A 15,055-nucleotide genomic window follows, 5' to 3' on the forward strand; every position below is an offset into this window, starting at 1 on the left:
CAGGTCCTGATTCAAGTCTACAGGTTTTCAGGGTTCTCCCAGGGATTTGGGAGAAAGAAAAGAAACAAAAAAGAATTACTAAAGAAAAAAAAAATTTAAATCTGCACAAAATTTTAATTGGTTTCTATCCCTTTGTTTGCCTAGAAATCGATAGTGTGATTGTATCAATTTGAACCCAAAAAATTAGCTAAATCGGCGATTTAAGGTTATTGCGCAATGGACCTGCCCTATGACCTTCAACCTTTGGGGGGTCATGCAGGCGTCAACAGCGCCCTCCCCCATGCCTTGCCAGTCCGTTTTCGTGGGCAAATTTCTGCTTTTTTAGAGGTTTTGCGACCTAAAAACTCACATCAAAGGAAAAATACACCACAGACGACATTTTCATGGTAAATATCGATAAATGGACCAGGCATTTTTCTGTCCCGTTGCCGATTTTGCTGATTTTCGCCATGTGCTTATAATTTGTTTACGTCGATAGCTACCTTTCCTCGTCCGGTTTTATGGGCAAATTTCCGCTTTTTTAGACGTTTTGGGACTAAAAGACCGACAAAGGGGGAAAAATAAATCATATACATTATTTTTATGAGAAATACTGCTATCATGGACCAGACATTTTTCTTTCGCGTTGCCGAATTTTTGCGGCCGCCGCATGCTGATGGTGCAGTACGGTAGGGAATTTTCTACGATTAGTTCGTAAATGTATCGGCTTTTAAACTTATTTTCGGAGTCGATGGCTTTGTTTTACAAACAAATCAGACAAATTATTAGCGTTGTTTACACGACTTCAAAAGGCTAGCGGGGCGCCCGATGTTCCACCAATGACAGCGATTCTCTCGGTAGCGTCGTGCAAAATGTTTTGGTTCAGCAATATGCAGGGGTCCACACAAAAATAAGGCTAGGGTCGGCGGTTTTTTTTAGGGTCGGTCGGGAAACAGGAAACACAACATTTATTTTCCTAGGCCTGACCTTTCTCTCAGCACCCTGTTGAGCAGTTCCACCGGTGGAGCCTCCACTTCCACCGCACACTTCCACAGTCGGAGAGGGTGGCCATCACCAACCTTCTTGTAGGTTAGTTCCACATCATTTGGGCAAGAGACAGACACCCAGCCCCGAAACTTGTCTCGGGATTCCTGACACAATCAAACAACAGACATCAGATGTTTTCTTGCATTAGACTTATGATAGAAACAATTCTTCTTTTGAAATTGTTTACAGGAACAAAAGAGTTGTTAATGATGTTTCCTTCTGGTTTTCTGTGTCATTTAGTTGTCAGTTCCTCATCTGTACTCTCCAATCTTCACAATACCAAGATGTGAAACTAACTTATGCTTTGCCCACCCCAATCAAGAAGGTAATATACATGAACATTCTACAGAGAGATCTCACCAGTGTAACACTTGTTGGAAACCTGTGTCCATTTTAAGTTGGTTTATCACGTTATAGATTGGCTATACCCAAGATCCAAAACATCCAAATTTACACAACCCTTTTTTGACCTGTATTTAACCTTGAACGTATTGTCTTCAGCCTAAGCTGCTTTTAAAAAGCTCAATGAAGGGAGGATGGGCAGAATTCACAATGCATTGTTATTTAGCTACACAATAGTTTCAGCAATAGATAATAAACAAAAAGTCATTTTATACAAATAAATTCTAAATCGTCAACAATCCTCTACTCAACAAACTTCTGCCAGGTTATTACACACCATATTCCATGTAGTCATTCCATATCTGGATTTGATTTCTGAGTCCTACAGACATGCAGGTACACAGCATCCAAGCAGCCCCGCGTCTAACTCACCTTCAGCAGCCCCTGAATGCAGTTCTCGATGTAGTTATGCCAATCAGAGCTCTCATCAAACTTCTTCCTGCCCAGCTGGTCCAGTGTGACAGGGTCTCCCTGCTCCATGTAGGTGAACCGGCATTGCATCATGGTGTCTTCTGGGACCTGTGGAGGCAGCACAGATCAGGGTAAGAGTAGCAACAAATGGGACATTGAAACATGGCTGAATTATACTTCTTGTAACAAGGGATATTTTTCCTTCCCATATGACAGTGCTCTTCAGAATTATTCCCCGAGATACAGGAAACAGTCACTACACTTCAAGTTGAACTCAAGTTGATGGTGTGCAGCCCATAAGAGACTTGGTTGTGCCCCCCTCCCCCTAACCTGGCACATAATAACATGTATGGCATCACACAGGTACAGTAGGTCTTCACTTCTGCTCAAACACAGGGCTGGTTGACATCATTACACTCGGGACAGAAGTAACTATCAGTATTAGCTGTTTTGTTTCCTGTCCCAAATGTCTTGTGCTAACTGCTTGATTAAAAACTTACCTGGAAGAGTTCCTGGCATTCTGTAATCATCATTGCGAGGCATTCATGGGTTGCCTGAGAAGGATACATGTACATTATTAGACAAGACATGTAAGAATATGTCAAAGCATGACACCTTTAAATACTTAATGTCAAGCATATGCAAACATATAGTAGACAAATTATGTAGCTACAGCTACTGTATGTGTTTTAAAAGAGATAAACGGTGACTAACAGTAGAGAATAAATAGCATATTGTTTTACTGTAATAATACATAGACTTTTATGTTTTTAGGTCTCAGTGTTAGAATGTAGCACCTCAATGTTCAATTCCATGTTTTATATAATCTAGACCACGTATGGATGGTCGCTGCACATTTAGCCCATCTGGGCAAGAATATGCAGTAAAGATTACCTGTATTCAATCATTACAGAAAGATAAGTGTGGGATAGGGAGGTGTGTGCAGAAGTACAATGTCAATGTTAACCTTGTAAGTGAAATAGTAAGTTCATTAAACACCTGCCCTGAAAAGTTCACCAATTCTGATAGTCTAAGCCTGCATAGTGCTGTTTGTAGCTGATGTAGGTGGCTCTAGACATCGAAACATAAGCAGGTGTGCTACAGCACAGGTTGTGTAAGAAGAAAATCCCTGTATACTACAAAACTGTACATCAACACTTACCACGTTCTCACTTAGCTCTCTCTCGTTGGGCCGTCCGGAGCGGTGGCGCCTGGTGAGGGCGTGATCGCCGCGGCGTGGTCCAGCGATGTGGAACAGAGACGGCGCAAAGCACACGGCCAGGTTATACGGTGTCATCTGGTTCTTCTCCACATTCTTGGCCACTTCACAGAGGAAGAGCAGGAGGGTCTGCAGGACTTCCCGGTTCTCGTCCGGCATGAGCATGACGGCAGCCTGCATGGCCTGCAGACGCAGATCCATGGGGAGACCTGAGGACACAGAACACAGAAGTCAGCAATAACTCCCTGTAATTCTATAACCAATAAAACAAGAATTGCACTTAACATCTCAAAGGGGGCTGAACCAACACATGGGCCTCCCCCAGATACAGGTTTAATGTGGCCAGCATAATCTGTTTGTATGCACAGGTTATCTTTGTCTTCTAGTTAGTTTGTCTGCACCACCGCCAAAAGTGAGAAGGTTTGATGCAGTAAAATGTATAGTAGGGTGCACAAGCAAGTTAAAAGAAATTTATATGCTTGGGTTCAGGGTAAAACCTACAAAATATGTGAAAATCAGCTCAAGTTTACCGGCTAGTTTTCCTGTAAAACCCAAATATGAAATTTTAAATATGACCAAGACAATAATTAGGTGCATAATTTCAATTTAGAAGAAAATGGGGTACACACAAACACACAAATGCTTCTTACGTGTAAAGATGCTGATGAAAGTCTCCGACAGCTTGTTTGTGAGCAGCGGTTCTGGCAATTCACGGAAGTACTGCTTCAACATGTCTGCAACATCATAGCACATCATGCCTTCGTAGCTCAGGCTGTCTGGGTTGGTTTCGTTCATGCGCTTCAGGGCCTGGATGCGCGAGCGTGCCCCAGACTTACGGAAGAGGCCGACCTAAAACAGCAAACAGTCATGCCTTCAGTCATGCTATCACAGTTATCAACAACTGATAAACTCATATTTTCCAAGAACTATCGTAGAGTGGAACTCATCGGCACCAAGTACAGTTGGGGCATCATCATTAGAAAGCTTTAAACAACTCCTGCAATTACATGTAGCAGTTAGTAGAGTATTCAACAATCAGTGACTGTTTTGAAAGGTAGCAAACATGTACCTCTGTACTGTTAATTGATAAGTGACTGATGAACCTCTTTACAACGATATCCTACAGTTAGATGTGCAAAGATTGGGTGTAACAGGTCATTCGGTGTAATATACACTTTTTACCTAGGTGCTGCCCCACATGCCTACAGAGCTGGTGTGTTATGCTGAAGGGTGGTTATACCAGCTATACAGATACAGAGCTGGTGTGTTACACCGAAGGGCGGTTATACCGGCTATACAGATACAGAAGCTGGTGTGTTACGCCGAAGGGCAGTTATACCGGTTATACAGATACAGAAGCTGGTGTGTTACGCCAAAGGGCAGTTATACCGGCTATACAGATACAGAAGCTGGTGTGTTACGCCAAAGGGCAGTTATACCGGTTATACAGATACAGAAGCTGGTGTGTTACGCCGAAGGGCAGTTATACCGGCTATACAGATACAGAAGCTGGTGTGTTATGCTGAAGGGTGGTTATACCGGCTATACAGATACAGAAGCTGGTGTGTTGCGCCGAAGGGCAGTTATACCGGCTATACAGATACAGAAGCTGGTGTGTTACGCCGAAGGGCAGTTATACCGGCTATTCTGATACAGAAGCTGGTGTGTTATGCCGAAGGACAGTTATACCAGCTATACAGATACAGAAGCTGGTGTGTTACTCCGAAGGGCGGTTATACCGGCTATACTGGTACTGATACAGACCTGGTCCAGGGCTGTCCTGCGCAAGTAGTCCATGGCATAGATGATGGACTGTGGGAGAGGCTGGCCTGTATGCTGCAGCACATGTAGCAGTGGGATCCCAAACACTGCTTTATCTGCACAGTAAGGAACAGAAGACATGTAAAACCACACACAACTGACAGGGCAACATTCTCCTGACACATTTATATTCCTTTTGTTCTATGGATATCTTGTACATGATCAGGGCTCAAAATTCATTTTTGGGAAAATATTTCTGGGTGCACCATATAAGATAAGTAGAATGTATGCAAAAACTAAATGTTTCATTTCTAAAGAAAGGTACAATAAGTACAATGATTTTGTTATTTTTCTGACACTCAGATGCTAAGAATTTGCTCCATAACATCTTGACATACGTAAACCTACAAAAATATTTACGAAGTGTCTTCTTGATCTACAGATTCATGTATCACTAACCCTAATATGACCCAGTACATACCTTTATACTCAGGGGCTCGTATTCTTTTCATGAAACGAGGCATTGCCCTAGGAGACAAAGCAAACTATTAGTTTTGAGCACAGATTGCAATTCCTGTGTACAAGTGGCAAAAAACTGTTCTACAACAATCAACATGTGCTGTGGGTCGGATTTTTTCAGCGTGTAAACAGGCCCGCCACCAGCACCGTGATTTTTGTCTGGCACACAATGAGTCACACAAAAACATCTACAGTAACTCTTATAATTCCACCATGTTTATGGTAATTCTCAAGTGATACTTTAGGCCAAAGCAAGTTAATTTTATGGATGGCATCCTCTGCAGACTCCAAATCTAATGCGAGCGGGCAAAAAAAACAACAAGGTGGGCTGAAAAAACAAGGTTCCCACATTTTCAAATTATGGCTCAATCATTGGACAGATGGTTTTGATTTAGTGGAAACATAAAATATACACAGCCAGTACCACATATCACTGCATAAAAGTGAAAAACAAAACAAATCAGAGCCTTTTCTTGTCTCCTGTCTTCATAGTTATCTGCCATCCACCTTCCGGCATGGCAACAGACATATTTGCCCATTTTTGGCATGTTGACCACTGTCAGAAAGCAACAAAATTTGTTTTTTTCCCAAAATCAATCGAAAATTAATGCGTGTGCTCATGTCATCCATTAAAATTACTTGCTGTGGCCTTAGTACCAATACTACTAATAGTCCAGTAGCAGGACTGTGATGCCTCACCAGTTCCAGCCGCTGCGGTTGGAGGGAGAGTATCTCTCCATCAGAGCGGTGAGCTTGAGGAGCGACAGTTTGCGCAGGACGAGAAGCTGCCCTGCTGACAGGATGTGGACCTGGAGAGGCTGGGCCTGCAGGGCGGGGCGCCCAGACTTCTGGAAACTGTGCCAGCGCACCCGGGAACGCCTGCCTCTGTACGCAGAAGGAAGGACTCGGTTTTCATTCCAATTTTTGGTTGATTTCCAGATTAAGCACGGTTAGAAATTCATTTATCGGAATAAGTGCACCGGTACCGGTGTTCCCAACCTAAAGAATTGGGTGCACAAAATAACTTTGGGGTGTATCATATAAGATTAAATAAGCAGAATGTCAGGGAAAATTAATCATCTAATGAATCATCTTCTAATGAAAAGTACTAACAAAGCTGTATACTACTGTAACAGTAGTATACAGCTTTGTTAGTACTTTTCATAGTGTACATTTAACATCTTTACATACATAAGCCTACACAAAAATATTCGGGTGCACTGGTGCACCCACAAAAAAATTGAGTACACAGCTCCAAATTTGGGTGCACTAAGGTGCATATGCAACCAGTATTTAAAGCCGTTAAGGAAACAATCCACAGCAAATAAAGATGCAGCAATCATGCATAGGAATAAAGAATAATCAAATGAATTAAATAAGAAAGGATTAAATTAATTGAATATAGAAAAACACAGAAAAACTGAAAACAGTGTTGTAGGAAAACCACTTACACAGCAAGCTTGTTCAAGCAGGTTCCTGAGTCCTTTGCTTTCTGTGTGACTCCCCTTCGCTCGTCCAGCTCGTCCCAGGAACTGGACGTGCCCATGTCGCTGTCCGGCAGGGCTGGCCTGTCCTGTATCTCCAGCTGGACCTGCTGGTGCAGGGGGGACAGCGTGGGAGGGGCGCTGCCCGGGTTATGGCTGCCGTCCTCGTCAAAGTCTGACAAACTCATTGACATGATCTCCTGACTCAGTCCGCTGATGCTCTGCAGGATCTCCTCCACGGCAGCCACCTTATCCTGTGGTGCTGCAATGTCTCCCGCAGTGTCCAATGATGATGTGGGAACGTTGTCGTAGATACTATGTGTCGCTAGAGAGTCTTCTGAGGTTTGTCTCCTTATGACTGGGCGCCACACGTCCCTGCATGTACCACTGCCCAGGTTAAAGCTCCCAGTGTGGTAGTTCAACATGCTCCCGCAGGACGTGGAAATGCAACCGTTTCGAACAACACTGCCTCTGTTGAAACCTTCGCGGCGAGAAATCGACTCATTTCTTCTGTTGTACGTGTTGGGGCTGTATTTGGCAGTTGTAGTTTTCAAACTGTTCAGGATGTCATCATCAAAAACACAGCCTTCACGTCTGCTCCTTGAGTGAGGGCTGGCCGCCTGTCTCCTGACCACCTCACCTGGTACGACCCTACCCTGCACGTTGGAATTCTCATCAGTCTTCCTGACGTCCACACAGTTCAGCCGGTCCATCCTGACTTGGTTCACGGTGCTCTCCTGAAGCACTGGCCCGCTGATGACAACACGGTCCTTACTATGTATCCTCTTCCTGCTGGAACTCCGACTACGCTTTCGTCTCAACGTGTCCATCCTTTTCAGGAGTCCCTTCACTCCCCGGTGGTCCCTGCTGTGGTCATTTGGTAGGGGCGCTTTTGGCTCACCCGGCTCAATTTCTATCGTAACTGGAAGTAGTCCAGGCACGTCTGTGTGTGGTGATTTGGTGTTCTGGCTGGACACAGGTCGGGATGACTTCCTACTGATGCAGGGGCTGCGCAGGTAGCCCCCTGTCTGGCTATCAAAACTGCTGGCACTAGTGTAGCTGTAGCTCTCCCCTCTATCACTACTATCAGTGAGTACACTGTCATAACTACTGTACGATGTGGTCAGCTGGGTGGGAATGTCTGAAGTCTGGACAGGCACCAGGTCCACTGTGACTTCTGGTACCTGGGGGAAGTCCTCCAGGCGAGACCATCGCCGACTGACACGCTGGAACTTCCACTTGTTACTGATGGCACACTGGTCTTCTTCATCAGAGTCATCCACCTGATACATAACAGCCAGACAACAGAAGGGTTAGCACACACATGTACCTGGCAGCACTGGCAAATACTATGCAGTGTGCAAAATACCTGGTTGCCCAGTTGCCCCGGGCAACCAAATTTTACTTGGGGCAACCTATTTCTGAACCTAGGTAGCCCAGTGTGCTACCTGAATTTGAAGAATGCCCCCCACCCAAATCATGCCCAATTGGGTTGCACCACTGTATCCGGCAGATGCTTTTTAATTTTAGGTATTAATGGCTATTACTAGTATAAGTTAACTAAAGGCTGTTAGAAATATTGTCAAATGCTTACGTATGTAACATTACATAATTTGAAGAAAGTAGTAACTTATAGGTGGGGCAACCTAAAATTCTGATGGGCAACCTAATTTTTGCCATAGGTTGCCCACTGGGCAACCTATGGGCAACCTGGTTAAAAAGTATTTTGTACACTGACTATATTCTTTTATTTGCAAAATCATGCCCTAGGGCTAATTGCTTTTACACAGTCAAAGACTGTTTGGAATAATCTGTTTCTGTTGGTCTCATAGTGAGGACACTGACTAATAAAATTTTATTTTCCACTGCATTCATTGGGCAATATTTACATAATCTCTTGTGCATGGGTAATTTTTTATAGCGGCCCCTTTCTCTATCTCTAGTGGATGTGCACAAAAACTGATGTTTGTTCTTCACTATGGCTACTTTGATATGATGAAATCAACTCTGATACAGCAGCAATAGTAATAACTGTATTGTCTTGTCCGCAAATTAGTGTTCTAAGGTAAAGAAGGAGTAGGATAAGATGCAGTGTCATAATAATGTCTCTTTAAGAAAACTGACATAGGCAAATAGCAGTTCACTGAGTAAATAAAGTAATGTGCAGATGTATTTTTAGAATAACTGAACTCACCACTTGTGGTCGTGGAGCTTCAATCCTCATGCTGGCACACCTGTTCAGGGTCCGAAGTCGTCTGAGGAGAGGACAAACTAATTATCCAAACTGAAGTCTTGGAACACGCACAAATTATTGGCTAGTTTGAAATCAAACATGTCAGCATATTGGGAATAACCGGAAAGGTATGAATAAATGTGGTAACTACAGGTATATCTTTGGACCTGCAATTCTGAACATGGTTGTATCAATTGTTGTACATCATTCTGATAAATTAAAGATAGCAAATTTTGTCCTTTCCAATATCAACCAGCTCTCAATGGAAGCCATTAAAATCTTTTTCGCCAGTAGTGTACATTTGTCTACTTATAACTTTGCATTTTACATTCTACAACAAATAGTACAGCTGCAAACTACCAGTGTGTGTATGATGTACACAGGTTATGTGTAGGCATAAATCAGAAATACCTTCACATCTACAATTTTACTTGTGGAATTTTAAACAAGCCCAGCGTTAACATTAATCCACTACAGTCAACTAAATTTTCCTGGAGCAGCGTGCAAAATTGCCTTATGTATGTAACACTACATAATTTGAGGAAAGTAGTAACTTGTAGGTGGGGCAACCTAAAATTCTGATGGGCAACCTAAGTTTTGCCGTACGTTGCCTACTGGGCAACCTGGTTCAAAAAGGTATTTTGTACACTGCTGGAGTCCGACAAGAAAACAGCCTGACATATTTATGCATAAACACCTCAGTACACTCAAAGGTTCTCCAATGCTGACCTGATTATTGTAGACCCCCCCTAAGGTACTAAGACTGTTTGTTTTGTGTGCCTCCATACCTGCAAACACAGACCTCAGCCTTCTAGCCCAGTAACACAGGTATTTGCTCCACAGTTGCACAGTCCAATCCTCGTGTTGGACATTACAGTTTAAACTGCTTCGTAATGATACACTGAAAGGTACATGTAGAAGAAACTCACCGAATCAATGACTGTATAGAGTCTCTGTCAAGGAAGTCGTGATCAGTTTCCACTGATGTTATGTCCACAGGAAAGCAGGAATCTACATTGAAAAATGGGAAGAAAAATGTGACGACAATTTAATGTTTGCTCATGTACCTTAAAATAATATAAAACTGACAAGAAAAGACTTGAATGTACTACAGTCTGAGAGAATAGCTAGAATGGATGTATGTTTGTAATTCAGGGGTGCATCAGCCAATCCCTGCTTTTGTACCATTTGTGTCGAATTGAATAAATTGAAATACATTGGACTGAAAACTGGCAAGAATGCTTCATACAAAACATAACCAAGTGTTAAACATGCGTTCAACTTCAGTTTGAAATTCTATTGCAAGACAAGACAAGACAAGACAAGACAAGACAAGACAAGACAAGACAAGACAACCCACCTTCGTACATCTGAGCATACTGGGGAAACCCACAGTCCCGCAGCCACTTGCAAGCTTCTATAGCTTCAAGTTCTGGAACAACAGAAGAGCAGTTAGTCATGCCACATAAACTGACTTCATCATCATTGCCTCTTCATGTCATGTAATGTATATAATAATACACAGTGCACAAAATGATTGCAATGTGTCCAGGTTGATGTGGTTGCTGTTATGATGGTGAAGGAGAGTTAACCCCTTGTCCTATGACATTCCTGGCACAATATTTTTCAATAATTTCATGTCTTAGATCATAGACCCCCAATTTTTTTTGCTCTGCAGTGGCAGTTACTTCCGCATTCGTTGCGTTTCGCTGCGGTGTGATGTGTTGCACGAGAAATACCCCCAAAGAGTGCTATATAGATGGTACTGTATGTGCAGAACAACAATTGTTGTGCTCTCGGGCCTTGGGTAGCCATCCCCAACTTACGCCCTCCCTGCTATTCGCTGTGCCCAAGATGCGTAAACCCTCTATATGCCTCGCTGTGCAACTGGATACGCAAGCCCCCTAGGTCCGCCGTCTCATGGAGGTATGAGATCTCTGAATTCTTGTTTCTTAGTGTTAATCAGGTCACCACCACTTGTTTCTGTCAAAATACTGCATACACCCAAATTCCAACAATTACTGTTAAGAAGTAACTGACATGCCTGTCTAACATCTAGTGACAGTACAAAACATTGCAGAGGTGACTTGGATTTAAGTCAGCACATCGAGGTCTAACAGAATCCAGCTTCAAACTGCCCTTCCCTTCCAAAGGTCACTCCAAAGGTTCCAGCACCACAAAAGCAGAGCCCACTGGGCAACACAGCAACAACTGCTCTGTCAGCCACGGTCTGTTTACACAAGTCGCACAGGCCACAAACAGACAAAGGAGCTAAGAAACCTGTTCTGAATCTGACTCACCTGAAAGCCACATCTCCAGTCTTGGATGGGAAAGCTTAGTCCCAACCCCCCACACAGACAAGCCTCAGGGTCAGGCATGCAAGCCACAGGACCATACACTGATATGCAAATTAGTACACAACCATTACATCAGCTACCAAAATGGGAGAAACCATTATGATAGTGATCCACACTTTCATTCAACAATTTCTCTTGTTCTCTGTTTCAGTATGGCCACTTGAAAGCTGTACATGTATGTCTAACATTAACTAGGATGGCATAATGGCTCCAAATATTTTTGTGAGGAACCTCAGTGTTGTCACTGTACTAATGGTACAGTCTGTTATCAGTGCAAGGCGTGCACAATGGAATTTTGCAGTGCCTTATATCTGCATACACATATGACATACCTGGGCGATAACGTTTGATACGGGTGTTTTGGCCCATGTGATAACTAACAAGCTGTATCACACAGACTTCCAAATGTTCCACAGAATAATTCAAACACATTTCGCGTGGCGTGGTAAGTGCGGTGTTGGAACTGATGTAGTTACAATTTTTTCTTAAGGGACACCAAGTTTTGGCCCATTTCGCATTGAAATGTGTGTTTTCTCAGGTGAGGATGACATAAATAAAATACAACACGTATTGGCATACTTACTATATGATTATACCTACAATTTGTTAGAATAACCCTTAGACGTTTGGTCCAGTGTGACCATTATGGCCATGAAGGACCTATGGTCAACAGGACTGTACAAAGGTCACAGAACACAGTATAACAGAGAACCCCCTGGTGTCTATGATGATGGTATAAAAAGTAGTGAAGACTGGGTAGAAAGTCTCATGTGACCATCAGCTAGGTGTAAACTGTACTGTATGGTATAGGAATATGTTGGCTTTGAGACTGTACGACTTCAACTGCGATGATTTTCCAGTTCAAATATAACGGCAGTCGCGGGCTTGTTATCACGCTAAAAAAATCTGTCCCATGACTCGTGCCACTGGCACCGTGCATCGTTCGCCAAATCCTTTTGCCCCGTGTAAATAGGCCCTTTGACTGACACAAAAAAGTGGGCATCAACCTTTTCAATTTTGTGCAGATCTAGGAGATGAGTTGTATATATAGTACGGAGTATATAGTTTGTCAATATCTCTATTAAAAAGGTGTGAATAAAACTGCATAAAAAATAGCCTGATTGAATGGTTTTACGGTTGACCTCCTGCCCCTGAAAATGCGGGGAGGGGCCACTAAAGCCGTGGATGGCAGAGTTTGTGTTACACAGACTACAAGTACAAGTTGAGTCTTAAGTCAGTGAAAATTGTACATGGTAAACTATGGTTTCTTACTTCTTAGTAGAACCTTAATTTTTTTTAAGCCACTACAATAAAAAACAAGGCTACAAAATTTTCCCATGCCCTTCCCCCCTTGCTAAACCATTTTCCCAGTACGAGTAATTGCTGGGTACCAACAGAGGGATCCAACATTCCTGCATTAAAATACCTTGAAACCTACTACTAGCCAAGAAAGAGGGCATGCATGGGGGGTAGTGATCACGAACTATACAAAATTTTCGCCTTACAAGTTACGTTAAATTCTCAGAGCTGATTATGAACAATTATACGTTACGGCTAATGTACTGATTACGAATTACGATGATTTGGGGCGGCTGCCTACGGATTACGAAGACTAAAAATAGGCCTGACTACGCCTTGCGAAAAAGGGCATGCTGCTGGCCCTCAAGTCAAGACAGAGCAAACATGGAAGGGTAGGATCGCACATGGAATGCAGCTGACACCTGAGTAGACAACGGTCAGTCAACCACTCACCTGTAGTAGGCTGTACACTTCTGTCAACTCTAGAAATCCTTTCCTCGCACGAAACACCAAATAAGACAGTTCACGATGTGTGCTGCCGCTGTGCCGTGTACGTGTGTGTCCCCGTGCTTCCTACCACATACTACTGTAATAAACAGCAGGTACCTTCCTCTTGTGTCGGCCCAGTCCATTGTGGACTGTTTGTTTTCTGAAACGATGATCCCTCTGAGCCGTGAGAACGGAGGTGTGTGTGTATTCGCAAGTTGTGTACAAAAGGATGAAGGGTGCAGCGAAGGAATTTTCAATGGCGAGCGGCGGGTGCAAGGTTACTAATGTAATAGCAACACGGCAACCCTTCAAAGCGCGACTGTCAGTCTAGCCAGAAAATGGCTACCTTATAGGTTGGGAAATGTGCTGTGGACATGTAATATGGTGGGAACTGTTGACAAACGCATTGTCTGACGTAGGAGTCAGGACCCTGGCTGTTGTGCTGGCCACCCGTTAAGTTCTTATTCTGTTCTGCCATTCAACAGTGAGCTATAACCAAACACTTGCAGTGGGTGTTTATTCTCAATAACAACTATCTAACAAAGACGTACCTGGAACCAATAGAGGCAGCCGCACACATAGATTTTACCACAGACGTTTTGTGGCCCCCCTCCCGGGAGCATGTGCCCAAAACCAAACAACAGGATATCTTACCATGAACGTGCTGTCCACACGTGGAGAACACAGCGCAATAAAGGCAGCTACAACTTAACTTACATGGAGATGGGGCACAGAGTTGCAACGCAAACAATGACTTTTGGGCAAACTGACCGTAATAAACACAAACAAGTAAACAATTGTTGTTGCTGACACGTGGACAACACATGCTATATAAAGCAAGATGTACATTGCCTTCCTGTCACATAACTTCCTTTATTGTTCATGGCCACCTGTACTATATTCATGTTTTGTAATGTCTTAGTCTAAGAAGAAGCTTGCACCCAATAAATTTGGCTAACACAGAAACAAACTACCAGACCTCAGTCTACCTCTGACTAGTAACATTTTACTTAGTATTGTATGTATGCAAAAAAGTAAGAATCTACAATTCCCAGGCCCAATATTTTTACCAATGATTTCAATTAATGTTAACCGTAGTGACTGACAAATTATAAATATTTTTCTATTATGCAAAATACCCTCATCTGCATGAATTATTTCAGTTGACCACATTTTCCACCCAAATAACAGGAGTTGTCCAATGATAGCCTTATCATGCCGCAAGTATGACACCATTACCACAAAATTATAGCATTTTCTTATGGATTATGCAAATTAGATATTCATTTGCATGATTCATCTTTCTTCTCTTTCTCAGTTACACACGTCACATGTTTGAATAGTCATGGAATGCAGCAGATGTATAAGATTTCCCCATTAATCATGCAAACTAGATCCTGATCCTTAATTGATTTAATTACGTCAATCATCACTTAAGCTGAGTTTCTGTAAAAATTGAGACTGTTTTACACACTGGAAAAATTTGATGTGTGCAATTTTCCTACGCAAGGGTACTGCTTGCGTAAGGGTACTGCTTGCGTGTAAACCAGACCTAACAGGCTATCTATTCATTATTATCATTCATGACAGTCAAACAAGCAAGGAATCACAGGCAGTTTCTGATGAAAACATTATAAGCTATGTAAGAGGCTTAAAAAGACAACGACTGCCAGTTATCAACAAATAACAGAACTCCTACCATCTTGCACAGGTACTAACTAGTAAACACTTTTGTCCATCATCAGCAGATGAATCTATGGACAAAATTTAGAAATGCAGACTTTGTCAGGCGAAGGTAGCCTCTACCAGGCTTGGGGAGGCGGCTGGAAAGAGTAGAAATCAGCCAAATAGAGAG

At 42.8% G+C, this 15,055-nt stretch overlaps 1 protein-coding gene across 5 annotated transcripts in view; it reads right to left on the bottom strand.

Moving 5' to 3' along the window:
- LOC109470756 (rho GTPase-activating protein 7-like) overlaps positions 1-15,055 on the bottom strand; it is a 30,991-nt gene that overhangs the window by 4,174 nt on the left and 11,762 nt on the right. For 3 of the 5 annotated variants that reach the window (XM_019769820.1, XM_019769821.1, XM_019769823.1), the window contains 12 exons: positions 10,416-10,487; positions 9,985-10,066; positions 9,017-9,077; positions 6,790-8,105; positions 6,038-6,223; positions 5,301-5,347; positions 4,823-4,935; positions 3,709-3,907; positions 3,002-3,267; positions 2,340-2,393; positions 1,801-1,947; positions 967-1,130 (listed from right to left, as the gene is read on the bottom strand). In XM_019769820.1, coding sequence (XP_019625379.1) covers positions 967-1,130; positions 1,801-1,947; positions 2,340-2,393; positions 3,002-3,267; positions 3,709-3,907; positions 4,823-4,935; positions 5,301-5,347; positions 6,038-6,223; positions 6,790-8,105; positions 9,017-9,077; positions 9,985-10,066; positions 10,416-10,487 — 2,707 coding nt within the window. Of the gene's footprint in view, positions 1-966; positions 1,131-1,800; positions 1,948-2,339; positions 2,394-3,001; positions 3,268-3,708; positions 3,908-4,822; positions 4,936-5,300; positions 5,348-6,037; positions 6,224-6,789; positions 8,106-9,016; positions 9,078-9,984; positions 10,067-10,415; positions 10,488-11,355; positions 11,463-13,164; positions 13,766-15,055 lie in introns of those variants that run through there. The other 2 variants (XM_019769825.1, XM_019769824.1) reach the window with 2 other exon arrangements.

Source organism: Branchiostoma belcheri, unplaced genomic scaffold (genome assembly GCF_001625305.1).
Source record: "Branchiostoma belcheri isolate BF01 breed outbred unplaced genomic scaffold, Haploidv18h27 scaffold230, whole genome shotgun sequence".
Classification (NCBI taxonomy): Eukaryota; Metazoa; Chordata; class Leptocardii; order Amphioxiformes; family Branchiostomatidae; genus Branchiostoma; species Branchiostoma belcheri.